General features: G+C 44.8%; 2 protein-coding genes across 3 annotated transcripts in view; one reads left to right on the top strand and one right to left on the bottom strand.

Moving 5' to 3' along the window:
- The window catches only part of Ubr2 (ubiquitin protein ligase E3 component n-recognin 2), an 86,333-nt gene extending 66,804 nt beyond the window's left edge, over window positions 1–19,529 (bottom strand). For both annotated transcript variants that reach the window (XM_051152852.1, XM_051152853.1), the window contains exons 1-4: window positions 19,097–19,529; window positions 9,710–9,969; window positions 4,887–4,965; window positions 3,029–3,142 (exon numbers count right to left, since the gene is read on the bottom strand). In XM_051152852.1, coding sequence (XP_051008809.1) covers window positions 3,029–3,142; window positions 4,887–4,965; window positions 9,710–9,969; window positions 19,097–19,174 — 531 coding nt within the window. In that variant the 5' untranslated portion in view covers window positions 19,175–19,529. The remainder of the gene's footprint in view (window positions 1–3,028; window positions 3,143–4,886; window positions 4,966–9,709; window positions 9,970–19,096) is intronic.
- Window positions 19,530–22,501: 2,972 nt separating this feature from the next.
- On the top strand, window positions 22,502–22,759 carry LOC127195291 (non-histone chromosomal protein HMG-17-like). Its single transcript, XM_051152667.1, has one exon. It carries the CDS (start codon window positions 22,502–22,504, stop codon window positions 22,757–22,759), a length of 258 nt encoding a protein of 85 aa, XP_051008624.1.
- The last annotated feature ends 4,988 nt before the right edge of the window (window positions 22,760–27,747 follow it).

The following is a 27,747-nucleotide window of genomic DNA, read 5'->3' as shown; positions in this document are numbered from 1 at the left end:
TGTTGCAGTCAAGCCTAATGGTCTGAGTTTGATCCTGAGGCCTATATGGTAGCATGAGAGAACCAACTCCTTGCAAGTGCTCTTACTTTCACATGGGTGTGTGGTATGCATGTGTACATGTACACACATGATAAGAAATACCCTACAAAACAAGGGAAGACAATCAGCTATCAATATACACGGCAGTGGCTGGAGAGATGGCTCAGAGTTTAAGAGCACTGACTGCTCTTCCAGAGGACCCAGGTTCAATTCCCAGCACCCACATGGCAGCTCACAACTCCAAGATCTGACACTCTCACACAGACATACATTCACGTAAAACATCAACGCACATAAAATAAATTTAAAAAATTTTTTTATTAATTTATTCTTGTTACATCTCAATGGTTATCCCATCCCTTGTATCCTCCCATTCCTCCCTCCCTCCCATTTTCCCCTTACTCCCCTCCCCTATGACTGTTCCTGAGGGGGATTACCTCCCCCTTTATATGCTCATAGGGTATCAAGTCTCTTCTTGGTTAATTTAAAATTTTTATTAAAAAACAATTTACAAGGGAGAAAACATGCGTTTCCCCAGGAAAAGCTTCTTACATGAACAACTGATGTGCCACACGGTGTATTATGCTCTCCTGACACCCACCATCTTCCCTGTTCACTCCTGCCAAGGCACCATGTGCAATTTTGATGGGTTTTTCTTAATTGTCACAGTGATGAGAGACACGCTGCTGCCATTTGGTGAAAGGGAACCAGGTATGCTCAACACGATGTATTTAATAGCCTAATACATCTGTTCAACAAATTTTCTTCATAATGACACAGTACTTGCAATGGTTACTCTCTCTAAAATTATTTTTTATTTTATTGGTATGCCTACAAGTGTTTCTGTGCAGCCCATGTTTTCTGGGCTCTTAAGGGGCCAGAAGAGGTAGTCAGATTCCCTAGAAAAGGAATCACAAATTTTTTTTTTTTTTTTTTTTTTTTTTTTTTTTTTTTTTTTGGTTTTTCAAGACAGGGTTTCTCTGTGTAGCCTTGGCCATCCTGGACTCACTTTGTAAACCAGGCTGGCCTCGAACTCACAGCGGTCCACCTGCCTCTGCCTCCCGAGTGCTGGGATTAAAGGCGTGCGCCACCATGCCCGGTTCTGGAGTCACAAATTGTTGTAAGCCATTATGTGAGTGCTGGGAATCGGACCTGGGTCCTCCAGAAAATCAGCAAGTAGTGCTCTATCAAGTTGCTGAGCTATCTCTCTGGGCCTGCAGTGGCACATCTTGATTGGCATGTAGAGGGAATTTGGCATTATCTAGGAGACACAGGCCTATGTCTGTTGAGAGGTCATTTACACAATGGGGAGAACAACCTACCCTCAAATTCAGCCACACCTTCTGATGAGGAGCCAGCTAGAAAGAGGTCCCAGGCAAATGCCTGTCTGCATCCTTCACTTCTGAGCAAGTGTAGCCATAGCTGCTGCTGTCAAACTCCAGCCTCTGAGAACTTTGGTTTCCCAAAGTGACTGAGTGTTAGTGACTCTCCAGGAACGCACCCCCCTACACACACACACACACACACACACACACACACACACACACACACACACACACCAGGGCTTCAGTGTCAACTGGATTGCTGGCATCCAGCTATGGACTGTTCTGTCTCTCCAGCATGCAGATGGCCACTGCAGGAAAGCCAGCTCCTGCTCTGGAAGCCTGGAATCTAAGCATCCCCCCATGTAAGTCATCTGTTTGTCGACTCTGTTCCTGCAGAGAGTCCCGTCCGCCTAATGCAGCACTCTAAGGTGCCATAGCAGCTCTATAACTTTCCTGTTCTGATAAGAAAGAGGTTACGGGCTCTGAAGCATGGTGCTGGAGAGGTGGCTCCGTGTTAGAGCACTGGCTGCTCTTCCAGAGGACCCAGGTTTGAGTCCCAGCATTTCCATGGTAGTTGACAACATCTGTGACTCCAGTTCCATAGGGATTGGACACTCTCTTTTGGCCTCTGAGGACACTGCAACCACATAGTACAAAGATACTACAAGCAGGCAAACACCCAGAAAATATTTATGAACAATGAAACTTAAATTTCATGTCACTTTCACATGACAAAATACTATTCTTTTTTTTTTTTTTTCTTTAATCCAAACTATTTTACTTTTATTTATTTTTTTGTTTTGTTTTGTTTTTTTGTGTTCTGTGTTTTGAGACAGGGTTTCTCTATGTAGCCTTGGCTGTCCTGTATTCACTTTGTAGGCTGGCCTTGAACTCATAGAGATCCACCTGCCCCTGCCTCCCGAGTGCTGGGATTAAAGGCGTGTGGCACTACGCCCAGCTTTACTTTTATTCTTCTGTGTGCATATGTATGTGTGGTATGCTTATGTATGTGTGTAGGTATGCTTGCACGTGTACATGTGTATAGAGGACAGAGTTGATGTGTCTTTTTCTATCACCTTCTACTTTTTATTGAAGTAGGGTCACTTGCTGAAGCTGAAGCTTCTGGCTAGTCTAGCTAGCCAGCTTGTCACAGCATGAGGACCTGAGTTAGCCCTAGCATGCATGTAAAAAGCTGGGCCTAGTACAGCACACCTACTTAAAGTACTACATTAGATAGGGCTCCTTAGGGAATAGAATCCCTCACTGGGGAGGAGACAGAAGGATTCCCTAGAGCTCAATGTCAGCTGTTCTTGAGTCAAAAAGTAAGGTGGGAGCCAGGCAGTGCTGGTGCATGCCTTTACCCCACCACTTGGGAGGCAGAGGCAGAGGCAGAGGCAGGCAGATCTCTAAGTTTGGGGCTAACCAGGTCAACAGTGAGTTCCAGGACTGCCAGAGCTAAAACAGAGAAACACGGTCTTGAACCCTTCCCATCCCCACCAAAAAAAAAAAAAAAGTAAGGTGGGAAGGAACAGAGGAAGATGGCCAACATTAACTTCTGTCCTACATACAGACACACACACACACTCACACAGACACACACACACACACACACACTGCAAACCAACACAGTATACATTAAAAGACAGTTTTGGGGGTATTTTTACCTCCTCTTCCACAACTTCCGAGCTGTTAAGTTCATGCTTTCGACAGTAAGGACCCTCTTTCCAGGCTTCAGTGTCACCACAGTCACAGAAGCCTCCACCTCCTGACGTTGTCATCTTCAAGGAAAAAGAAGACGGTATCCGGTGAGTGTTCACAGGATTCTCATATAAAAAATCAGAATATCAAGTGCTGAGGACAGAAACCTGCTTAAGTGCTTCCTTGCTTCAGAGGGAAAACACAGCAAGCAAAGGAGCCCGTCGCTGTTTTCTAATAAGGAAGCCTGTAGGCTTTTGGCTGGTTTCAAATAAGAGTGAGCTGCCCGGTCACAGAGGGGAAGTCCAGATAAGTCGGAGAGGCTGTCTGCACACACTGCTTTCTTAATTAGGGAAATCCTGAAGACTGCAGAGGTTTCCCTGGGGCTTCGCCAGGGAGCGCCTGCTGCCTGTGCTAATGATGCTGCAACAGAGTGGGTTCAAGGAAACAATTTTTCTTCTTTAACAACTCCTAAAAAGTGCTCACTGAGACTCTGTTATCACCTGGAGACTTCAGAATTAGTCACACTTCCTTGAGCTACACAACTAGTTGCTAAGCCTGGCCAGACAGAACCTACAGGCTAATAACTGGTACATCAGAAATTCTGCTTTTAAAAAAGTGCCATGCGAGAGTTAGGAATGGGTTAGTTCAGATGCACCAATATTTAGAATAAAGTCTATTTCACTCTGCCCAAAGTACGCGTCTGTGTGCTCTGCATCGCAGTATAATGATGTCAGTTCGCACAACCCTCTTGTTCCCATGAGATGTAGATGCGCACCAAGAAGCACGGGTGGCAGCCCCTTGGGAAGCAGCGGCCGTCTGCATGTGCTCTTGTTACCAAACACTAGACAGAGCAGTGAAAACAACTGATTTTATATACAGTCTTTTTTCTCATCATCATCATCTACACTGGGGTAGAGTGAATGAAAACAAACTGGCTCCCAAGAGGGCTCTGGAATTAGGAAGAGCACCGAAGCTCCCTCCCTCCTATTTTATCTAAAAGTTCCTCTTGGCAACTGCCTTCTGAATGATGACAAACCATCTCCAGTAGAGGAAGAAGGGCAGGTTTGGGGATAATCTACCCATAAAAAGACTATAAAAGAGTCTCAGGTGTGGGCTGGAGAGATGGCTCAGTGGTTAAGAGCACTGACTGCTCTTCCAGAGATCCTAAGTTAAATTCCCAGCAACCACATGGTGCTCACAACCATCTATAATGTGATCTGATGCCCTCTTCTGGCCTGCGGCTGTATGTGTAGACAGCACTGTATATTTTAAAAAAAAAGTCTCAGGTGCTAGAGGTGGGCCCTGATTGATATAGTAAGTAGCATAGGCCTCTTTAATAATCTTTTAAAATACCAGATCAAAGTGGCTGACAGCCGGCACAGATGGCCTGATTTGTGGGCGCTCTTCCTCAGTCTTTGAGTCCCCTCCCTCCTTGGGAAGAGCCCAGGCTTGGCCTGTGCCTGGCTTATCTACCAACAATCTACATTTCCTAAAAATGAAAATAAAATCCCACAGTTAAAACCATTCTCTCCCCTTTACTGTTAAATCTTTAGGCTTTAAATGAGAACTGGCTTGGGGGCTCTAGTGAGGGGCGCAGATCACCCTCACTGAAGACAGGTCCTGCATTTGGGGGAGAACTCTGTTCCTGACTGAACACATAACTTTAGGAGAGAACCCAAGTGGAGCGGCGATGGGGAAGGGAGCACCCACCCAGCCAGCCAGGTCAGCCAGCTTGCCCTCTCATCCATTACATTTTAAGATGAGACAACGCTATTTAGAATAACAGTCAGTCCTATGTGTGGTTGCCACTTGGACGTTACTGACCCTGTACCGATGCTCTCTGTGGACACTTCCCAAAAAGCACTCCATGCACAAAACACAGGTGGGGTCGACTGCGCAGTCTCTGTGAAGTTAAAGAGAACAAATAAATCAGAGCGCCAAAAATGAACATGCTTTCCCGCAACATGAGAACCCTTCTAGGAGTGCCAAGATAACGGTGCCAGTCCTCCAAAGCTGTTAGATCTTCACCCAGTGAAATCAAGCACAGGGGTTTCGCTTCCATACAGGAGCAGTGTACAAGGGAGCACATACTGACTAGAACAGTCCATTTCTCCACAGGTTTGGGAAGACTTAACCTAATAAGCTAACCAAACCCTTACATCACAGCTGACACCTTTCTGCTGGAAGTGGCATCTAAGGTGAAGGCCACACCTGAACATTGATGGTACTCTTTTATTTTGAGACAGGGTCGCACTATACTTGTGTCTGTCCTTAAACTCAAAGAGCTCCAACCACCTCTGCTTCCCAAGTTTGGGGATTAAAGGTGAAGTTTTTGTTTTTTGGGTTTGTTTGTTTGTTTTGGTTTTTGTTTTGGTTTTTCGAGACATGGCTTTCTCTGTGTAGCCTTGGCTGTTCTGGGCTCACTTGGTAGACCAGGCTGGCTTCGAACTCATGGCTGTCTGCCTGCCATTGCCTTCCTAAGTGCTAGAATTCAAGACAGGGGCTGAAGAGGTGTCTCAGGGCTTAGGAGCACTGTCTGTTCTTCCAAAGGCCCTGGGTTCAATTCCCCGCAACCACATGGTGGTTCATAACAATCTATAATGAGATCTGGTGCCCTCTTCTGGTAGACATGTGTACATGTATGCAAAACACTACGTATAAATAAATAAATAAATTCTTTTTAAAAATTAAATTCAAGATAGTTCTGACAGTTTCCTGATTTGGTTGTGTATAGTAAAAACAAAACAAAACAAAACCCCAACAAACGGAGTGGCAAATGAGACATGGATATCTCACACACTAAGGCAACACCTGCCATGTTGATTAACTGGGTTCAAGAGTGAATATCTGAGGCTACAAAACATAGAATGGGAGACTTTTTCTATATTTAATCTGAATAACACTTTCAAAAGAAGCTGGTTGTCAAATAAATACTACTGAACAAAAATGGAAATATCCAACTAATAGCAGTATTAAAGACATTTAAAGTAAGAGCAGTAAAATGTCCCCTTTCTACTGCCCCCTGTACTTAGACAGTAGCCCCGAATGTGGCTGACAATACGTGCTGTTCTGTCTGAGGCCCTAGATACATACTTCACATCTGCAACTGCGGTAACAGGAGATGTGAGTTCGGGTCAAGCCCATGGTTCTGAGTTACGAACAGCTCTTTCTATAGCCCAAGCATGCTGCTCATATGTAGCCTTTGTGTGTACTTGGTGGTAGGAGCAGTACCACACTACAACTTAACTTTCCACTAAGGGTCAAATTGCATGGAGGTGAGCTGCTGACGCAACTTCAGGCCATCCTGTGACTACTCAACACGACACCACAGCACAACCCCAAGGGGGCTGGGACTAAGATGGCCAGCCGCCGTGACGGTCATCCTTGCTTCACCAGGGTGACATCTGCAGCCTTGCAAAACCAGCTGTTCCTATTATGCACCTGACACACCTGCAGCCTGCACGTAAGGACAGAAAGAGAGTGCCCTCCAAGGCTTTCCCTGACCCTTCCTAAGGATGATTCACCGCAGCTCAGGAGAGTTCCTTTCCATCCAGTCTGCCCATAGGACAGCTGTCCAAACCCCAGCAGCACAAACCTCTCTTTAAGCCTGCATGCCCACTTGTCTCTGCAATAAAATTAATCAAAATTCCTTACTTAGGCCCCAGAATTCTTTCTCTAGGGTGTGACAAAACCTCTTAGGAACCTGGAGGTTTTGCTTTCCCTACCTCAAAAACTCCCCAGCTCTTCCTAGGGACAACAATTCCCAACAGCAACTGCCACACTGTGAGTTTCAGTGTCCACAAGAAATTATCCATTAAACAAAACAAGAATACTCAAAAACAAAAATTTATTACCATCAACTCATACAATGTTTTATTGTTTATTCGTGTGTGTGTGTGTGTGTGTGTGTGTGTGTGTGTGTGTGATGTATGTGAAAGCATGCCTGTGTGTGTGTGGCAACGTGTATGGGAACATGCCTCTGGGTGTGGATGTGCATGTGTGAGAGAGCATGCCTCTACGTGCCTGCAGAGGACACTGGACTCCAGCTTGTTGGGCCAAAGATTAGTGGATTCTCTGGGAATTATTCAGGTCCTCAGCCCATGACTGGTAGCAGTGAGGTATGAAGCTCATGGACTGAGCCACTACTGGGTCCAGAATGGAGCCAGCCACTCTGGGGTTCCCCAGACACCACCGTGTAAGCCATTCTAGCAAACGCTCTTTTATAATGTTGCCAAGTTCTATTGGTTCGATTCCTTTGAGAACTCATCCAAGGACAGAAGATGGCGTGGAGTCAGCAGTAAGTCAGGGGCAGGCTCTGCAGGCTTCCTAGAGTGGTGTGGACTAGAGAGCGCCACAAAGACACTTGGAGTTTAGGAGGCTGAGAACTAGGAGGCTTTGGAGTTCTGGGCAGACACAAGGAAGGCGAGGTTGGAGTAAGTACTACCCAAACCGTGCCAAGGAGAGGTGACAAGGAAGTCCCTGCTCACAGCTGGAGGCAAGAGCCAAGGCATGGCTGTCCACAGAAAGATGATGGGACTTAAGCTCCTCCTGGCAGAGCAGGAGTTACACAAACTGAGAACCCTGAGGGGGGTGGGTTAGGAGGGGAGAAACCACTCTGGACCCTGGAATCCATTTCGGTGCTTGGACAGATAAAATGCAGACCCACGAGAGGGTCCAGAAGCACCAACACCCCAAAGCACTGAGCACACTTGACCCTGGCCACTACCCTATTGCTAAACACAGTTCTCTACTATGAAAACCAGTTTCCTGGGAAAATGGTTGAGGAGAAATCCAAGATGTCACTGTGGCACCGTGTGCCAGGAACCAAGGATGCTCTCTGAGAACACCAGCAGTATGGAAGAGCTGCTGACGTCAAAGGTTCCTACTGTGTGAGGCTAAGGTATGGAGCGCACCGCAGAAAACATTAAAAAACAAAGAAACTCAAAGTTTTATAGAGATAAGGATAGCCAATAGTAGCAAAGTGCTTCCGACAAAATTCTTGATTACATGGGGGACAGTCATTTCATAGTAGAGACAGCTTGCAGACAGCAAGTGATCAATGGGACCACAGGCCACATGACGGGATTAGATTTCTGATCTCTATGGCAATCTGGCCAAAGGTACAAGGTCCATTTACAGACAAACTCAACTTGAAGAACATTTTTCAAAATAACTAGTTTGTAATCTTCAAAAGTGTCAAGATTATTAAAAAAAATCAAATAAAGACAGAGGGTAATATTCAGACTTTAGATTTAAAACCATACAAATGTGCGGTTGGAATTGTATCTTTGGGTACAAAGACACTGCTGGACCCGCTGGAACATAGCTTCTTCATTTGTAAATCACAAGGTTGGGCTCTTCTCCAAGTACCAACAGCACACTCAAAGAGACCGTGATAATATCAAGGAGCCTAATCTAACAGTGCTTCACAGAATCGATATTCTGACCACCATAACAGGGGAAACCAATATGGAAACCCAGACACCCTAATTACTTAAATTGAGTTTTATAGGAAAATGCTTTTTAAGCATTAAACAGTACCTCTATCAACAGTATGTCAGCACAGTGGAATATTACCTAGCTGTGTAAACTGAATGGAAAGATGCTACACTTTTGTCAAACAGAAACTTCAATTCTGTATACTTATTTTTTTCTTTTCTTTTCTTCATTTTGAGACAGGGTTTTTCTATGTAGACCAGGCTGTCTTGGAAATGACTATGTAGAGAAGGCTGTCCTTGAATACACAGAGATCCACGAGCCTCTGCCTCAGAATGCTGAGGTTAGAGGCATGTGCCTCCACCCCTGGCTCACATGCCTGCTATCATTAATTCATTCTCTGTGCATGGGCACATGTGTAAAGCTTTGAGTGCCATGAGTGTGTGTGGAAGTCTCTCCTTCCATCAGTGCTCCCTGGGATCAAATTCTGGCTTAGCAGCAGGGGCCTTAACCCACTTGAGCCAGTCCATATATTCCTTTTTGTGTGTATGTGTGCATACTTACGGTTAAGATAGTCTGCGCATACACATGCACACATGATGCCTATTATGCATAAAGAATTTCTGAAGGACAAAGTGCTAACGATGACACAGGGACGGAGGGTCAGACAGGGTCAGGGCACAGTAGTCTCCTCCTTCTCCTCCTTCAGATTCAAGTTCAGCAGTCTTTTAAGGTCATCTCGTATCAGCCAGCCCGCGCAGCACACATGTCCTACCTTCTACCATGCCCAATTAAAAAGAAACTCCTCAGAGAAATGGCTGGTTTTCCATATAGGTCACAGCAAACACAGAAAGCTGTGGGCATCTCATCATGCCAGGGAGGTAGAAGCACCCCAAAGCTAATGAAGTGACAGGAACGGAACAAAGGACAGTATGATGGGGCTCCACAGCCAGTTCTGGAACAATGGGAGCATCAAAGAGTCACTGTCAGCGAGCTGCATCAGGAAGGGTAAGGAAGGAACTGGGGCCAGCAGAGAGATGGCGGTTCCCCAGGGGCTTCTGTGCTGGGGACAGGCTGGCTCTTGATCTAGGAAATCATTTCATGAATACTTGTTTCCATTTTAAAGTCCAAGCTGTGGACTTTTAAATGCATAGATTTTATAATTTGGAAATAAAAATTTAAAGTTTTACAGGAGAAGTGTAGTATTTTACCTGCAGGAGTATGTAGGTTCCCCCACTTTAAACACTCGGCCACAGAGATGAGAAGGCTTGTTCGCCTGCTCAAGCTTTGGAAATCCCAGCGCAGGGTCCTCACCACAGATGTACCACTCCATGGGTCCCAGCAAGATATGCTGTGCCAGGGTGTCTTCTTTCTGGGGAAAAGGGTTGGGACCCCGGCAGTAGATTTTGGGTACACAGTGGGCTAAATGCTGGTATACTTCCCTGGTGAGGTCAGTTGCTTGCAGCCATTTCTTTAGAAAAAGAAAACAACAAAGTTTTAAATAAGGTCAAATAACTGCTAATTTGAGTAATTATACCCAACTTCTTTTTTGATTAAAAAAACCTAATAATAATCATAATTTGTTTATAGTGATGTACATTAAATTTAATCTGGGCCAGCAAGGTGACTCAGTGGGTAAAAGTGCTTGCCTGATGACTTGATTTCAATCCCAGAACCCCCATAAAGGTAGGAGAAAACAGATTCCACAAAGTTGTCCCTTTAGTCTTGACATATGTGTCCCTACCGTCCTCCCCTCTCTCCTTATTCAGACCCCAGCTGTTATATTCTTTTGACTTCTAATGCTTTGCTCAAATGTTATTCCAATTGTGACAGAGATTTTCATGTCAGAGATGAATGGATAGATGGGTGGGTGGGTGTGTGCGCGCACGCATGCACGCACACACGCACACGAGTAGTCTTTCATGAATGTTGTATTACAAGAGCCTGGCTAATTCTTTCTCTGACCAACTTCTTTCTATAAATCCTTTCCCTTTGGCTCTCCCTACTAAATCCAAATAGAAAACAAAAAACCAACACAAACTAAATACATCCCTTTCCTGTGCCTCAACTTTTGCTTCCAACTACTTTTTTTTTGTTTTGTTTGTTTTTTGAGACAGAGTTTCTCTGTGTAGCCTTGGCTGTCCTGTAACTCACTGTAGAGACCAGGCTGGCCTCAAACTCACAGAGACCATCTTGCCTCTGCCTCCCAAGTGCTGGGATTAAAGGTGTGCACCACCACGCCTGGCTGCTTCCAACTACTATGGATACATCTGGATATACCTGGATATACACAAGTACCAAGTCAAAATGCCCAAAATTGAACTCCCAATCCTTCCACCACCATCAAAATCTGTTATCCTATTTCTGAACTTTAATATTTACCTAAGTTCTTAAACCTAAAATACCTTTCTTCTCCTTCACTCAACATCTAATTGCTTTGTCTTCACCATCAGGCAGGCACCCTAAAACTCTCCTGATTTTTTTTCCCTAGAGGACTCCTCAGCCCATCACCAAGAATGGTAAAGTCATGGCCTTCTTAGGGTCCCCACAAGCCTTGTCCCTCTGTGAACTTTTTCCAAACTCACGACTGGGGTAGTTTTCGACAAGTACAAACTTGATCGTGTCATATGCCTTCCCATTATGTTTAAGGTCATCCCTGGCATGGTCTGCGAAGTCCTGCTGTCTCACTTGACACAGCTTTACGGCCATCTCTAGTCATCCTGAGTGCATGTGCTTTGTCTCCTGAAAGGAGTCCTTTCAGTCCGTCTCCCGCCTTCCCTCCCCTTTGGTTAGGTTTCCACAGTGAGCACTTGGGTAGCCCAGTGAACAATTGCAAATATGGTCACACTCCCACTGTACTTACATTCCAGAAAAATGCCCCCCACAGAGAGCAAGCAGAGGGGGGCTGCAGGCCTGCAGCAGGGTCAGTAAGTCTCTAAACTACACCCATGGACTCCTAGGTAAGGCATCCTCGAACCGTTCCCTCTCTCCTTCCGTCCTTCCCTTGCCTCCTGCCACGCATCCCTGACCCCCCCCCCCCCCTGCCCAGGGCCCATTGCTCTCTTAAATTTCTTTGCGCCATATCGGCTCTACACCAAGAAAAAGATTATAAACCTCAAAACGTGAAATAAAATGATCCACTTCTACTAAAGCAGGGCCTCTGTACACAGGCCTGGCTGTCCTGACCTGTATGTAGATAAGACTGTCAGAGACCCTCTAGCCTCAGCCGCCCAAAAAGCACCACACCTGACTCACTGAGTTTTAAATGATAGCGTTATTGGCACATCCAAGGGTAGATGTCCAATTGTTTACCCATTGTCATGAAAATGAAGATAGGTTATCACCCGGTGCAGTGGCAGCAGCAGGTGGATCTCTGTGAGTTCCAGGCCAGCCTGGTCTACAAAGAGGGTTCCAGGGTAGCCAGGGCTATTACACAGAGAAACCCTGTCTTAAAAAAACCAAAAAGGTTATCAAATCATCCTCTTTACGAATGAAAAAATAAAAAGACTGAATACAATTTTAGTTGACAAGACTATGAAAGGTTTTATTTAACACCTTTTTCCCCCAGTTGGAGACAGGATGAAGAACAAATATAATGACATACATTCAAACACACTTAAAAATAAATTCAGGGGATGGAGAGACAGCTCAGAGGTTAAAAGGATGTGCTGCTCTTACAGAGGACTAGAGTTTGGTCCCTAGCACCCACCTGTAACTACAGCTCGAAGGGATCCAACACTTTCTTGTGGACATTGTGGATCCTTGCACTCATGTGAATATACCCCTCTGTCTCTGTCTGTCTCTGTGTCTCTGTCTCTCTCTCTCTCTCTCTCTCTCTCTCTCTCTCTCTCTCTCTCTCTCTCTCTCACACACACACACACACACACACACACACACACACACACAAATTAGAGGGGATAACAGGGTCTCACTATATAGCTCTGACTAGCCTGGAACTCACAGAAATCCACCACCTGAGTGCTGTGATTAAAGGCATATGACACCAAAGCCTGGCCAGAACTAAGTCTTGAATAAATAGATTTTTTGAAAAAAGAAAGGACTGGGGACACAGCTTAGGGGGAAAGGATTTGCCTCAAATGAGCAAAGCCCTGCATCCAAGCCCACCATGGTAAGAAAGCAAGCACAAGAGAATGAATGAGAACACGAATTGTTCAAAAAGATTACATTTAAAATGGTGAACTGGGTGGGGGATTGGGACACACACCTATACTGCCAGCACTTGGGTATGGAGGCAGGAGGATCAGAAGTTCAAGCTCATCCTCAGCTACTTAGGGAGTGGAGGCAGCCATTTAAAAGAAGAAAAAAATTAAGTCTTTCTTATTTTATGCTGCCATTTCTCCTAAAACCACTTTTGCAGAATTGTAATAAAAAATCAGATGATTCCTAGAAGAAATTATGCAGTATTTACTATGGTTCCAACATCAGATGTATCAAATCTGTTCATAAAGTTTATATATAAGAAGCTTGGACTGGAGAAGGGACAGGGGCTGCAACCAGTGAACCTGAACTCAGGCCCCAGGACTCCCATGGCAGCTTACGACCACTGAATTCTAGAGCCAAGTGATCTGATGGCCTCTTTTGACCCCTTGAGAACACCTGCATACATGTGTACATACACACAGACACATGACCACACATACATACACATAACTAAAAGTTGAAAATAAATCAGAGGAAAGAAAAAAGTTGACTACTGTCCTCACAGGAAACATGCCACTAGAAAAACACGTATCTTATTTTAAACATCATTTTATTATGTGCTATTACTTCAAAACCTAGCTACAAGGGCTGACATATGTTCCCCATCTCTAGAAAGTAAACCACTGCCAGGCGTGGTGGCGCACGCCTTTAATCCCAGCACTCAGGAGGCAGAGGCAGGTGGATCGCTGTGAGTTAGAGGCCAGCCTGGTCTACAAAGTGAGTCCAGGACAGCCAAGGCTACACAGAGAAACCCTGTCTCAAAAAACCAAAAAACAAAACCAAAAAAAAACTAAAAGAAAGAAAGTAAACCACTGGGCTGGTGGTATAGTTCAGTAGTACAGAACTCAAAAGGTCCTGGTTACAACACCCAGTACTGCAAAACAAGTAAACAAGAACAAAAGTTTACTATTGTTGTGTGAAAAGTTAGATGCCACCTAATATATTTGGACTCTTACAGGCACCTTAGGCTGATTGAATTTAATATGGATCATTATATAAAGCAAGAAAAACTTAGGGTTGTCTCTCACAATGACTGCTCACTTATTTCTCAAAATAATAAAATCAACAGCTTTTTATCGGTTCTCACCTGCTAAATGCATCTGAATCTTCCACATGAAACATTAACAGGATTTCTAACTTAGCTGCACTTTCATTTGTCCTTATTTCAGACACACGGACTAGAATAATAAGCATTTACTACCTTGTAAGTGCCCATCAAAGAAATAAAGAAACTGCCACCTCATTCTACTAGAGTAAACATGCTTTGACAACATTTGTAGCTTTCTTTTTATTGAATGTTACATTTAAGCCTTGAGATTGAGAGCATATATGAAATACAAACACAAAAACAAAAGAATCCCTAGAGGTTAGCCTCCTTCATTACTCTAAGTATTCTATAGCCAATTAAAATCGCATCCTTTAAGCACATCTGGTTTGCTTTCAAACAAGGCTACCCAACAAGAGAGTTAGTTTTAGAGCAGCAAACCCTACTGGTAAAATGGACAGCAGAGTAGGAGGAAAACTACATTACGATATAGGTAGAAAATGTACAGGAATGGGCAATAAACTCACGACAAGTGTTCAGCATCATGATCAAGTAAGAAATGTAAACCCAAATCAGGAGAAAGTACTTCACACCTAATGAAATGGCAATAATCAAAACAGACAGACGCTGGCATGGATGCGGAAAACTAAGAACTGTCGTGCACTACTGACGGGATACAAAATGCTGCAGCCACTTAGGAAAACAGACTGGCAGTTCCTCAAAAGAGTTATTAACATTTGACCCAGCAGCTCCAGGCCCAGGGACATAGCCAAGAGAAACCAAAGGCGCACACTCACATCTCTACACAGACACACTCACCTCTCTCTCTCTCTCTCTTTCACACACACACACACGCGCGCGTGCGCGCGCAAACACACACACACACACACACACACACACACACACAGTAGCACATTCCACATATCCAAAAATCATCAAAGCCCAAACATCTCTCCACTCGCGAGTGGATAAAACACAGGATACCCAGATGCACAAGGGGCTGTTCGGCAACAAAAGGAATGAAGTAATGATGCATCCTACAACAGTGGTGAACATCTGTGAAAAAAGGGAGACGATCACAAGATACATTGTATGATTTTATTTATATGGTGTTCAGAATAAACAATCTACGGAAACAGAAGATAGGTTAGCAGTTGTTTACAGCTTGGAGATCTGGGGGATTGGAGAGGGACATATTCCTCTGGAAAGATGACGAAAACATTATAAAAGAGAAGTCGTGATCACACAACTCTAGCAACGCACCCAAGTCCCTGAACCATACAGTGTGTGCTGTTCCTCCCGAACACAGTCCACAGTGCGACGCTAGAAATAAGTAATACACACACAAAACACCCAGCATGACTGCCGCCAAGATGGCCCATTGGTTAAAGGAGCTTGCCTGGCAAACCTCGTCATCTGTGCTTAATCCCCAGAGTCCACATGAAGATGGGAGGGTAGAACAGACTACACAGGATGCTCTGTGGCCTCCACAAGCCCGCCTGGACACGCGTGCCTACTCACAATCCTTCATTCTTCACACACACAACCCGACAGGTGTTCAAGTTCATGATAAGACAATTTTGAGATCTCTTGCTTGCTGTGTGTGTATGTGTGTGTGTGCGTGCACGCTGGGGGTGTCAGGCATCAGATGTCTTCCTCAATTGCTCGCTGCCTTATTTAAACAAGTCTCTCACTGAATCTGGAGTTCACTGATTCAGCCAGACTAGCTTGCTATTAAGCCCCAAGAATCCTGTCTCTTGCTCCCCAGTGCTGGGATCACAGGCACACCCTGCTGTGCCCAGCCCTTCCTTTACAGGTGAGAGAACTCAAGTCCTCATGGCTGCGTGAAGAAGCATTTGACTGACCCGGCGCATGCCTTTAATCCCAGCACTCGGGAGGCAGAGGCAGGCAGATTGCTGTGAGTTTGAGGCCAACCTGGACTACAAAGTGAGTCCAGGACAGCCAAGGCTACACAGAGAAACCCTGTCGGGGGGGGGGGGGGGGGGGGGAGAAAAGAAGCATTTGACTGAATAAGCCATCTACCCACCTCCAAATGTCTCTCCTTTCTGCCTGTCTTTTGAGAGAAGGATCCCTACATAGCACAGGCTGGGTTGGAACTCCCAAGTGATCCTGCTGCCTCAGGCTCCTGAGTGCTGGGACTACAGATCTGCACCATCCAACACACTTTGGATTTCTTTTTATGCTTGGGGTGGGGGTGGGGGGAAATCATGAACTGCTTTAAATGATAATCACTCATTAGGACATACCAGAATGATCAATTCTGGTAGAGTGACCTCTACCAAGAGTGAGAAGACTAACAGCAGCTGGCTTCAGTGACCCTTTAAAGTCACAACTGAAATGGATGCAACTGCAAAGTCTTTCGTTTGCCTACTACAGTGTGTCAGTACAGTGTTCAAGACTTGATGCTCATAGACCAGGTATGCTGTCACATGCCTGTAAGTCCGGCATGCAGGAAGTTAAAGCAGGTAGATATGTGAGTTCAAGGATAGCCTGGAACAAACAGCAAGCTCATTTCAAAATAATGACACCAAGGGCATTAGTACTTATTAAGTTAAGATGGAATTGGCCTTATAAAATTGCCAATTATAGAGGTTTAAATTCTGCAAAAACTGCTTTCTTTATTTAATCTTCTTTGAAATGTACTTCTAAAAAAAAAAAAAAAAAAAAGCCGGGCGTGGTAGCGCACGCCTTTAATCCCAGCACTCGGGAGGCAGAGACAGCTGGATCACTGTCAGTTCGAGGCCAGCCTGGTCTACAAAGTCCAGGACAGCTAAGGCTACACAGAGAAATCCTGTCTTGAAAAAGCAAAAAAAAAAAAAAAAAAAAAAAAAAGGGTGGGGGGCCTGGAGAAATGGCTCAGAGGTTGAGAGCACTGGCTGCTCTTCCAAAGGTTCTGAGTTCAATTCCTGTCAACCACATAATGGCTCACAGCCATCCATAATGAGGCCTGGTGCCATCTTCTGGTGTGCAGGTATTACATGCAGGTAGAACACTGAATACATAATAAATAAATAAATCTTTTTTTTTTTTTTTTTTAATATCTTTGGCTGCCCTGGAATTTTATGTAGACCACGCTGGCCTGAAATTGACATCTGCTTCCTGGTCTCAGCAGTGCTGGAATTAAGGGCATGCACCAGCACAGCTGACTAAAATTTACTTTACTTTTAACCTAAGAGGAAACACCACTCTAATTTTCAGTTGTGGTCAAAGGCCATGTTGGGGCCTAAGGCTGAAAGAACAGTACTGAGTTCTGGCCAAATATAGCCAGTAAAGCCCTCCAGACATAATAATGCCAGATGAGAAACACCCTGCGGCGGCGGGGGTGGAGTTGGGGGGGGGGGTGGGAGGGACAGTAGGGGAGGGGGAAAAGCATGGCATCCACCCTACTGTGCATGTGTTCTGCTCTACCTGAAGTTGAAAGTTCATAAATCTATATAGGAAAGCGCTTAACAATAAAGTGAGCCCAGATGGAGATATTCAGAAGCTCAGATAAGCGCAGGTTAACAAGTTTCTGATGGAGGCTGGCGACGGCTCAGCGGTTAAGAGCAGCACTATTACTCTTCGTCCAGCACTCGCTGGGCATCTGTAACTCCAGTGCCAGGGAATCTGATGCTTCTGGACAGGGTGAAGACACCTGCACTCATATGCACATACCCCAACACAGACATACACAAATACACATAACTAAAAATAAAAAATAAACTTTTTAAATGTTTTGTTCCATTTCCCTTAATTTTCCCCCACTCCATCTGCTTGAAATTTTCACCACTTAAAGGCTGGGAGCAAGAGCCTCCAGCACTGGTTTTACAAACGGCTTCTTCAGAAACTTCAGCAAACTGAGGGTACCCTCATCACTTTTAGAACGGGGTAACACAGCTGGTGTCACCACCAGTCAACAGATGCAAAAAATTTAGTGGGAGAGGGAAAAAAAAACATTTTGACACAAAGAAGAGATTTGACAACTAGAAAAGGATACCAAGTCACTTACTATTTACTTTCCTACTTTCTTATAACAGGGTTTTCATTTTCTTTTCCAAATCTCTTTGATAAATCAAAGGCAGATGGGGGTTTGAAAAATAATTTGGTTGTGCATTATCACACAGAAAGTACATGAAAACAGACTGCACACCTTAGTATTAGAAAAGAGGAAAAAAAACCTATGAAATTTAATCTCATCAGGCAACAATGAATTTTTTTTTTTAAAATAATCCCCTCTACCCTCTCATTGGCTTCCACCTGAACTTTCTTAGTTTCATCAATTCACTCCAAATATTCATCACCAGCCGCATATACCAGTTACTGTCCCAACATTGCTGATGGGTTCAGAGTCACTCCTTTCCTAGCTTTTTCAACTGGAGGCCTCCACGCTGGGCTCCAATTGTCTGCGCCACACACCCTCACTTTGGACAGTCTGTTCTGACTGGTGTTCCCTGCCCTCACTGGCAAAAGATGACACTTGAGTTTGCTTAAGTTGTTTTGATCACTTTGCTATGTGTATCAGCATTGCTCATATTACATTTTAAGTCCTTACTAAGTCTGAATGGCTTAAGGTTAGGGCCTCAGGGCTGCTGATAATGCTGTGATCAACTCTATCATTAACGAGCTTGCATCTGTTTAACCAGAGCTGCTTTCTCAAAGTTATATAACGTTTGTTCCCTGTCCAACTTTTCCCAACTCCTAAAAAAAAAAAAAAATTAGCAAATGTGTCGGGACACTACCTTACACACAGGCACCAACGTTGCCATCTAATTAAATAAATAAGTGCAAAACAACTTTTTTTTTAAAAAGCTCCGAGCGGGGATGTGGGGCTGTGTTGTGTGAGGCCTGGGTACCCCCTCTTCGCCGCCCCCCCTCCGCCCCGCAGTCCCAGCAACGAAGTTGGATGGGGGTGAGGACAGGGTGCTACAGCGCAGACACAGCTCCGCTTATCCCAAGAAAAGGACTCAGAAGAGAAAGTAGGGCGACTATACGACAACGCTGGGAGGCTGCTCGCTCCCTCCCGTCTCCCAACAGCCGGCATAAAGGACAAAACAGGCCCAAGTGTTGTAGACTTAATGGAGGGTGAAGGTAATTAGGGATAATGAAAGCGCCACAGTAGAGTCGCCGGGTGTCAGGGCGCCTGGAGACCCCCGAGCACGGAAGGCGCGGAGCAGGCTCCATGGCCTCCTGGGTCCTTTCCCCCCACAAGACACGGCCAGCGTGGCTGTTACCCAAAGTCACTGGCAGACTCCGGGATTTCCAGGACCCTGTTCCTCCTCCGGGGCGCGGCCTGCGAGGGCCGGACGTATCCCTCCCGGGCTCCCGCACTCACCCCTGCGATCTCCTCAGCAGAACATTCCAGCAAACTGCGGTCGATGGCCTGCACCTCAGGCTCCATCTCCGACGCCATCTTCTCTCCTCCTCCTCTCCCCGGGCACTCTCGCCGCTGTCGCCTCTCCCCGGGCCTCAGCTTCGCCTCTGCTCCAGCAGCCGCGACAGTCACCCCTGTCCCGGGGCCGTCAGTCCCGGGCCGTCCCGGCGGGCGCGAGCCGAACTGCGCAAGGAGCAAAGCGGGACGCGAACCTGCAGCAGGGGCGGCAAGACGCTTGCGCGCGCTCCCGGGCTTAGCGCCCAGAAGTCAAGTCGCCGCCTCGCCCGTGACCCGGGGAAGGACACCGAGAACCCCAGGCCTGGCACTCAGGATGGCCACTACCGCGTTCAACGCCAAGAGAGGGGCAAAAACACCCAGGCGGGGGAGCATAGGATTCTGGGTACTGTAGTCGTTCCCTGCGTGGCCAAGGAGCGAAGTGAAGCCTTAAATAAGGTGCGGCGCACGAGTATCATGGGAGTTGTAGTCCATCCCCCTGGCGGAAGCCTGGAAAATGACAATTTAGAATCCGTGAGAGAAATTTGACGCCAGAAGAGCGGAAAAAACCGTGTGAACGCTCCCTTTGGACGCTTAGTCTCATTTATTCTTGTCATTTTTTTTTTTTTAATCTCCACAGCACCAAAAACAAAGGTTTCTGGCGCGATAGACGATCAGCTGTCTGTCAAAAGTCTGGTGTCTGACAAGCCCTCAATTGTCAAAAGAATGAATGAACCGCGCGTTCTATTCCAGAGGTTCTAATGCCTTGTCATCCTTGCGCGAGTCAGCGCGGTGTTTTAGTAGCGAGGTTTGGAAGAGTTTTAAGACACATTTTTTCCTAAAACTTCGCAAGCAATTAGTTTATTACCATCGATTGATCCCCCCCCCCCTTTTTTTTTTTTTGTTTAAGTCTTTATGCAAAGGAAAAGGAGTCTAACTAGCCAACTTAAAGATTAACGCTCAGGGTTCCGAGAGTGGAACAGCCCTTACTTCCGCGTCCAGCCCGCCTGCGTCCTGCGGCTGCGCGGAGGGAGAGCCAAGGCGAAGAGCTGCCATTGTATTTGCAGTTTCCCGAACGATAAGGAAACGAAGCAAAGCAAAACAAAACAAAACAAAACAACTTTAGGTCCAACAGCAGGCCACAAGGTAGCAGAAGAGGTGTTGGATATTTTTCAGCTGCGTCGCTTTAAGACAAGTTGTTTTCACTGAAAGCAGATGGATTGTAATTTGTGTAAATTGTGTAATTTGTGACATGCCTTAAATACCTTTTAAATTATCTTTGCGGAGAAGTTTAGGCTGAAAGATAACCAGACCCCGGTTGCCCTGTAGGAAGAAGCTGATATTTTCGTTACTGGAGTTGATAGGCTTAGATCTTGGAGCCTGGCAGCCCTAACAAGCTAGGCACGGACAGGTGCCCTCGATAGGACAATAACGAGATGATCAATAGTGAAAAAACAAAAACAAGAAAAAACAAAAAACAAAGGGGTCTTATTCGACACATTCGACTCCTCTCCCACATTGGGAATAGGACAAAGAGGCCCCGTGGTCCCATCCCCATCCCTAAACTTGTTCACCACCTTTAGAGCCCTGACATGAGGTTTAGGTTTAAATAAAGGGCAGTCTTGGTCAAAGCGTGGGCATCCTCCATCGCTGATCCATCATTGTCTTGATTCCAGTCTCTTTTGCAAAGTGCTCTGACAAGTTGTCGAAACTGTAGGAAATCTCTTTCTGGGAGGGAGACAAGCTCTGGCTCTGATTGATACCCGATTGCCAGCCTTTGCCATGTCCTATTCTGCGGGGGTCCATTGTCTCAATAGCCTACTAGCCAAAGGGAGGGGGAGCACAAGTGTCAGCAAGACTTCGTACCAGCTGGGGCTGGAGAAAAGGGAGATGCTTTGGATGCTAGGGTATGAAAAGGCTTCTACTCGGGAGCTGCACCCTGGAAGAGCATCTTTGGTACTGCTCTGAATGAGTATGGGCCTGCTTATCTATTTGAATGTTTGGTCCCCAGTGGGTCGAACTGTTTCAGGGGAGGTGTGTCACTAGGGAGAGGGCTTTCAGGGTTCAAAAGCCTTTGCCATGCCCAGTTAGCTCTTACCTCTGCCCACTGGTTGTGGATCAGATGTGAGCCCTCAGCTACTGCTCCAGTGCTATGGCTGCCTGCTGCCATGTGCCCCACCACGATGTGGACTCAGCCTCTGAAACTATAGGCTGCAATAAACCTTTCCTTCTATGGGCTGCCTTGGTCATGATGTCTTTATCACAACAGCAGACAAGTAAGTAAGACAGCATCCACTCTTTGGAAGTCTGCCTTGAATTTGTAACCCTCAACAAAGAAGAAGAAGAAGGCTAGTCCTAAGTCAGTCAGATTGTTTTTAGGCCCCTCCAAAAGCACCCACGTCCCCACGCCAAAATATTACTTTTTAAATAAAGAAAACTTTTTAAACACATATTTTTTTTTATTAAAAAAAAAATCTGCTGTTGGACTGGGAAAGATCTTGCTTTCGATGTTCTAGGTCCTGGGTTTGATTTCCTAAAAATTAAATGGAATAAAATTACTACTGGATTTGTAACATGCCTCAGTGGATAAAAGAGTTTGTCACACAAACTTGACAACTGGAGTGTCATCACCAGAGACTGCAATGAAAGGAGAGAAAGAGCTTTCAGTAAGTGTCCTCTGAACTTCATACATGGCATGGCATGTTTACACACACATTACACTGTAGGCGTACTTTTAAAATCCACTTTTATTTTGGTTCCTTATATCTCTTTCTCACTTCTCCACCCCAAACCCTTCCAACACCCCAACACTAGGTAGAAGATAAATAAGGTTAGAGGGGAGAAGGGGCATAATTCTCTTTGCTTGGTGGCTAGCTTGCCACATTTGAAGCCATCTCCTAATGGAGGCTCTTTGATGCTCATCATCATCTTTTAAGTTGACTGGGGTGCTGCTAGGAGAGGCCATAAAATAATAAAACATCTTTAAATGCCATTTTCTGCAGGTCTTTGAGGTTTCTAAAGGCCATTGATCTATCTATATATTTACATAGTGCACAGTCCTTAACTATCTATCTATAGGATGTCAGAATAGGCAAATGTTGCTTATTCTGGCTATTTGCTATCTGTTTAACCTACAATGTAAATTTCTGTGACAAAGCAAACTAGTATCTCACATGACTATGAGTTTCATTGACTATTAACTTGCATCACTTACTTATCTTACATAGTTTGTAAGAGCAGCTTCTAAAAGGTCTGGAAGGAGCTGTGTCAAGAAGCATCGACACTGAGCCCCGGAGGGACCAAACCCACACGCCACTGTATCCCCCGCGTTCAGCCCCGACGTCCCTCACCCCCGCCCCCCGAAACGCCGCCATGCCCAAAAGAAAGGCCGAAGGGGATACTAAAGGGGATAAAGTCAAGGTGAAGGACAAGCCGCAGAGAAGACCTGCAAGGTTGTCTGCTAAACCTGCTCCTCCAGAGCCGGAGCCCAAGCCTAAGACGGGAGAGAAGGTACCCAAAGGGAAGAAGGGGAAAGCTGATGCCGGTAAAGATGCGAATAATCCCACGGAAAATGGAGACGCCAAGGCAGATCAGGCACAGAAAGCCGGAGGTGCTGGAGATGCCAACTGACGCGTGTGCATTTTTTAAAAAAAGATTTATTTATTTATTATATATACAATGTTCTGCCTGCATGTACACCTGCAGGCCAGAAGAGGGCATCAGGTTACATTACAGATGGTTGTGAGCCACCATGTGGTTGCTGGGAATTGAACTCAGGACCTCTGAAAGAGTAGTCAGTGCTCTTAACCACTGAGCCATCTCTCCAGTCCCCGTGTGTGCATTTTTGATAACTGTGTACTTCTGGTGACTGTACAGTTTGAAATATTACTTTTTATCAAGTTTTATAAAGGCAGAATTTTGTTTTAACTTTTTTTTTTTAAGCTATTATGTTAGCACACAGAACACGTCATTGTTTTTTTTTGGGGGGGGGGGAGGAAGGAGCGTGTGTCACTAACATAATGTCTCCCAAGCTTGATTAATGATGGAAAACATCTTTCCCTAATAAATTTCAAGGGCTCCTGTCGGCTCCCAAGAGACATCCTGGTGTTGACATATGTGGCCACCATGGCACAAAATGCCTCATGATGTGGGAAAACTAAATTCACTTTTATATCCTCCTACCCCATACCATCAACATCGACTTAACTCCCTTAAAACCAGAGACCTGCTGGGTGTGGTGGTGCGCACGCCTTTAATCCCAGCACTCGGGAGGCAGAGGCAGGCTGATCGCTGTGAGTTTGAGGCCAGCCTGGTCTACAAAGTGAGTCTAGGACAGCCAAGGCTACACAGAGAAACCCTGTCTTGAAAAACAAAACAAAACAAAACAAAAAAAAACCCCAAAAACCAGAGACCTGTTGGAATCTGATCCCCAAAATTGTTTTTCCAGTCTATTGGGGAATCTGGACTTTGCAGTGATGTCATTGAGTGTCCTCAGAAGAGCGGTGGTTCATTTTATAAAAGACTGTGGATCTTCAGATAATTCTGCCATTTCCATTTCATTTCCTGAAAGTCAGGGTCGGCCTGTGAAAAGCTGTTAAACAACATCCTTAACGTGAAATGTCAACCTTCACGCTAAGCTTTTCAAAGCACTTAATGGAGATTTCATTGGGTTTTATAGTGGCTTTCTGATTTTGACAGTCTATACAAGATGGGAGTTTGGAAGTTCTTGTATACGGTTAATGATTGTCTGCCCACGTCCTGCCTGAAATACCATAATTGTTTATGAAAAGTATCTTTAATAAAACTGGATACAGTTAAAAATAAATAAATAAAAGGACTGGAAGTAGCCGGGTGTGGTGGCGCACGCCTTTAATCCCAGCACTTGCACTCGGGAGGCAGAGGCAGGCAGATCCCTGTGAGTTCGAGGTCAGCCTGGTCTACAATGTGAGTCTATAGCAACCAAGGCTACACAAAGAAATTTTGTCTCAGAAACAACAACAACAACAATAACAACAACAACAACAGAATGGGACTGGAAGTAAACCTTGTATTTATAAATGAGTTGTACAGGTCCAACGCCTTATACAAGAGTCAAAACATATGTACATGTGTATCAAAAATAACTTAAATTTGTATCAATATACAATAACCTATACTAATATATTAAAATCTATACTAATATAAGCAAAAATAACCATTTTCTGTATCAATATACATATCTCTACCAATGTATCAAGAATATTTGAGAATAACAATACCTCTATAGTTGAAGAACAGATTAAAAACTCTACCTTTTTTTCTATCGTTCCTATATCATTTCTATACATATTCCTCTATTTCCCCCCTTTTCCTGACAATCTCTTTCCCCTTACCTAAGAAAAAATAATAGAGAAAAGAAAAGGAAAGAGAGAAATCCCTGAGTCTAAGTTTCTATACCTGGTTTTTTCCCTGATCAAGAATATTAATAACTTGTAACCAACCCCTTTTAACAACAAGTATCCATCACCCAGTAGAACAACTAAAACCTTCCACCCTGCCTTAAGGGGATGGGATGCCATTTTCTTAATATTGCTTCTTGCTGATTTGGGGTATAATATTCCTTTTGGAGGGCCCAAGAAAATTGGGAAAAAGGTTGTCTTAAGAAAGCCTGTTTGGGAGGGTGGGGCTGGAGAGATGGCTCAGTGGTTAAGTGTGCCACCTGCTCTTCCAGAGGTCCTGAATTCAATTCCCAGCAACCACATGGTGGCTCACAACCATCTATAATATGATCTGATGCCCTCTTCTGGCCTGCAGGAGTACATACATGCAGATAGAATACTCTATACTTAATAGATAAAGAAAGCCTGTTGGGGTTAGTCTGGTACTACGTATTCTAATGCTGATTACTGGTCCCCAAGATCTGGTTGCCGCCCAGATGAGCACAGGTATCTGTTTCACTTATTGATATGGTAGTGGGTTAAATAATAACCGACACAATAATTATACCTGTTAATAGTAAATATTAATAATCCACCACGCCCAGCTCAGATCTGATGTTTCTCAGTTTGGATGGAATTCAAAGCCTCTCCGTTTCTGCTGACATAAACATAAAGCTCCTTTCCCAACATAACATACCTCTTGTCCTCCTGCTTAAAGTCATTTTAAGTATAGACTGATTTAATTTAGCTGTCCCTTTTTTATTTAGGTCTGTTCTATTCTGACCTCTCTTAAAGAGGATGCATAAAATTGCCATCATCACTGACATACAACATTTTTCATATTGATAATCAAAGCAAGATTATATGGGGTCCAAATGTCCTCCTATACAGTGATATCTGTCTGACTGTCTGTCTGTCTCTCTCTCTCTAATTTTCTTTGTTTGTTTGTTTGTTTGTTTGATTTTTGTTTTTGTTTTTGTTTGTTTGTTTGTTTGGTTGGTTGGTTGGTTTTTTGAGACAGGGTCTCTCTGTGTAGCCTTGGATATCCTAGACTCACTTTGTAAACCAGGCTGGCTTTGAACTCACAGCGATCCACCTGCCTCTGCCTCCCGAGTGCTGGGATTAAAGGCGTGCACCACCATGCCCGGCTCTAATTTTCTTGAGACAGAGTTTTTCTGTGTGGCCCTGGCTCTGCCTATTCCTCCCGAGTGCTAGGTTTAAAGGCATGTGTTTATTTATGTTTTAGTATCCATGTGCCCTCAGAGACATCTTTACCCATTTTTCTTTCTGTTTCCTTTCTTTGGAGATTTACTTTCTGTGTGCATTTATTTATTTCTCTTTTATCATTTTTTTGTTTTGTTTTGTTTTGTTTTTTTGTTTTTTGAGACAGGGTCTCTCTTTGCTAGCCTTGGCTGTCCTAGACTCGCTTTGTAGATCAGGCTGGCCTTGAACTCACAGCGATCCACCTGCCTCTGCCTCCTGAGTGCTGGGATTAAAAATGTGTGCCACCATGCTCAGCCTTCTGTAATAACTTTATCTAAACTCTTTCCCATCTTTACGTGGCTTATTCCTTTCAATTTATTTAATTCTGTCTTTAGGGATTTTATCTTATCAAATTTAAATCATAATTTACCTATGATATTTCACATACAGTCTCTTTCCCTCTCTAACATTAAAATGTAAGTTTAAATGTTTGTTTGTTTTTTTAACCTGGGTGACTGAATTTGAAGAGAGAGAGAGAGAAGGGGGGGAGCAGAGGCTTTCTGTGTCTGCACTTGACTCCTGTTTCCTATGCTGTGTTGTGCGTGGCCGAACACCTGTGGCTTTGCTCACAGGAAGAGGTGTTTTGGCCTTTCCTCTGACTCTGGCCTAAAACTGGCTCACATTCCCACCGTTTGTCTGGGCCCAAGTGCCAACCTGGGTTGGTCTGTTGCTTGCCAGGTCATACAAAGCCTCTGACTTGGGGTCTGTTGTCTTCACCAGCCTGTGCTTTGCACAGTTCTGGCGCTGTACTCACCAGATGCCTGACTCCAGTCTCCTTCTCATTGCTGCCCTCTGTTTCCCGGGCAGGTTCCCACTGGCCTCTGGCCCTATGTCAGCCAGGCTAAGGGCTGAGCACAGCAAGGTGGGGCAAGCGGCCTGTTCAGTGTGTGTAGCTGAATCCTAGTTTGCACTTTGATCCCTGGAGAGCCCACTAATGTTTGTGTAAAGTGGAGGTTTTGAGCATTACTGCCTCCCCCGCCCCCAGACTCTTTTCTTTTTCTTTTTTTTTTTAATACTCATTTATTATGTATACAGTGTTCTGCCTGCATGTACACCTGGCCGCCACAAGAGGGCATCAGATCACATTATAGATGGTTGTGAGCCACCATGTGGTTGTCGGGAATTGAACTCAGGACCTTTGGAAGAGCAGCCAGTGCTCTTAACCTCTGAACCATCTCTCAAGCCCCCAGACTCTTTTCTTTTCTTTTTTTAAAAAATAATTTATTTATTTTTATTGTATATGCATTGGTGTTTTGCCTACATGTATGTCTGTGTGAGGGTGTCAGATCTTGGAGTTACAGACAGTTGTGAGCTGCCATGTGGGTGTTGGGAATTGAACCCGGGTCCTTTGGAAGAGCACTCAGTGCTCTTAACCACTGAGCCATCTCTCCAGCCCCAGACTCTTCTCTTAAACAAACAGAGCTTAGAAGCTATTTTGGTTTGGGGAAGAGTTTGTGCCTCTACCCAGGACTTTTCTCAGTTAGTTTGGATTCCGTATCCCATATTGGGCACCATTTTGTTGTGAACTTTCCCACTGAGCCTAAGCTCCTAGAATAATGACTCATGAGACTCATATTATTTTTACAAATACCTAGGTCATATGGTTAGGCTCTTCTCTGACTAGCTTGTAACTCAAAACAACCCATTTATACTAATCTACATTCTGCCACATGACTGGTTACTTGTGCTCAGGTACCATATGTGTAATCCTCACATCTTCCAGGTTGAATCTTCCCATACCTGACTCTACCCAGAATCCTTTCTGCCTTCTAGATGTCCTACCTCCTATTTCCTGCCTAAGCTATAGGCCATCACATTTTTATTGACAGGTGAGACATCCATACAGATGCAGGAGATTCCTTCTATACTTATCTCATCACCATCACCATCATCATTATCATCATCATCATCACCACCACCATCACCATCATCACCACC

This window comes from Acomys russatus, chromosome 11 (assembly GCF_903995435.1).
Source record: "Acomys russatus chromosome 11, mAcoRus1.1, whole genome shotgun sequence".
Lineage (NCBI taxonomy): Eukaryota > Metazoa > Chordata > Mammalia > Rodentia > Muridae > Acomys > Acomys russatus.
This window is presented reverse-complemented; position numbering and strand designations above follow the sequence as displayed.

What these genes read in the sequence shown, in the direction of transcription:
- LOC127195291 (XM_051152667.1), top strand. Translation starts at nt 22,502, where the DNA reads ATGCCCAAAAGAAAGGCCGAAGGGGATACTAAAGGGGATAAAGTCAAG.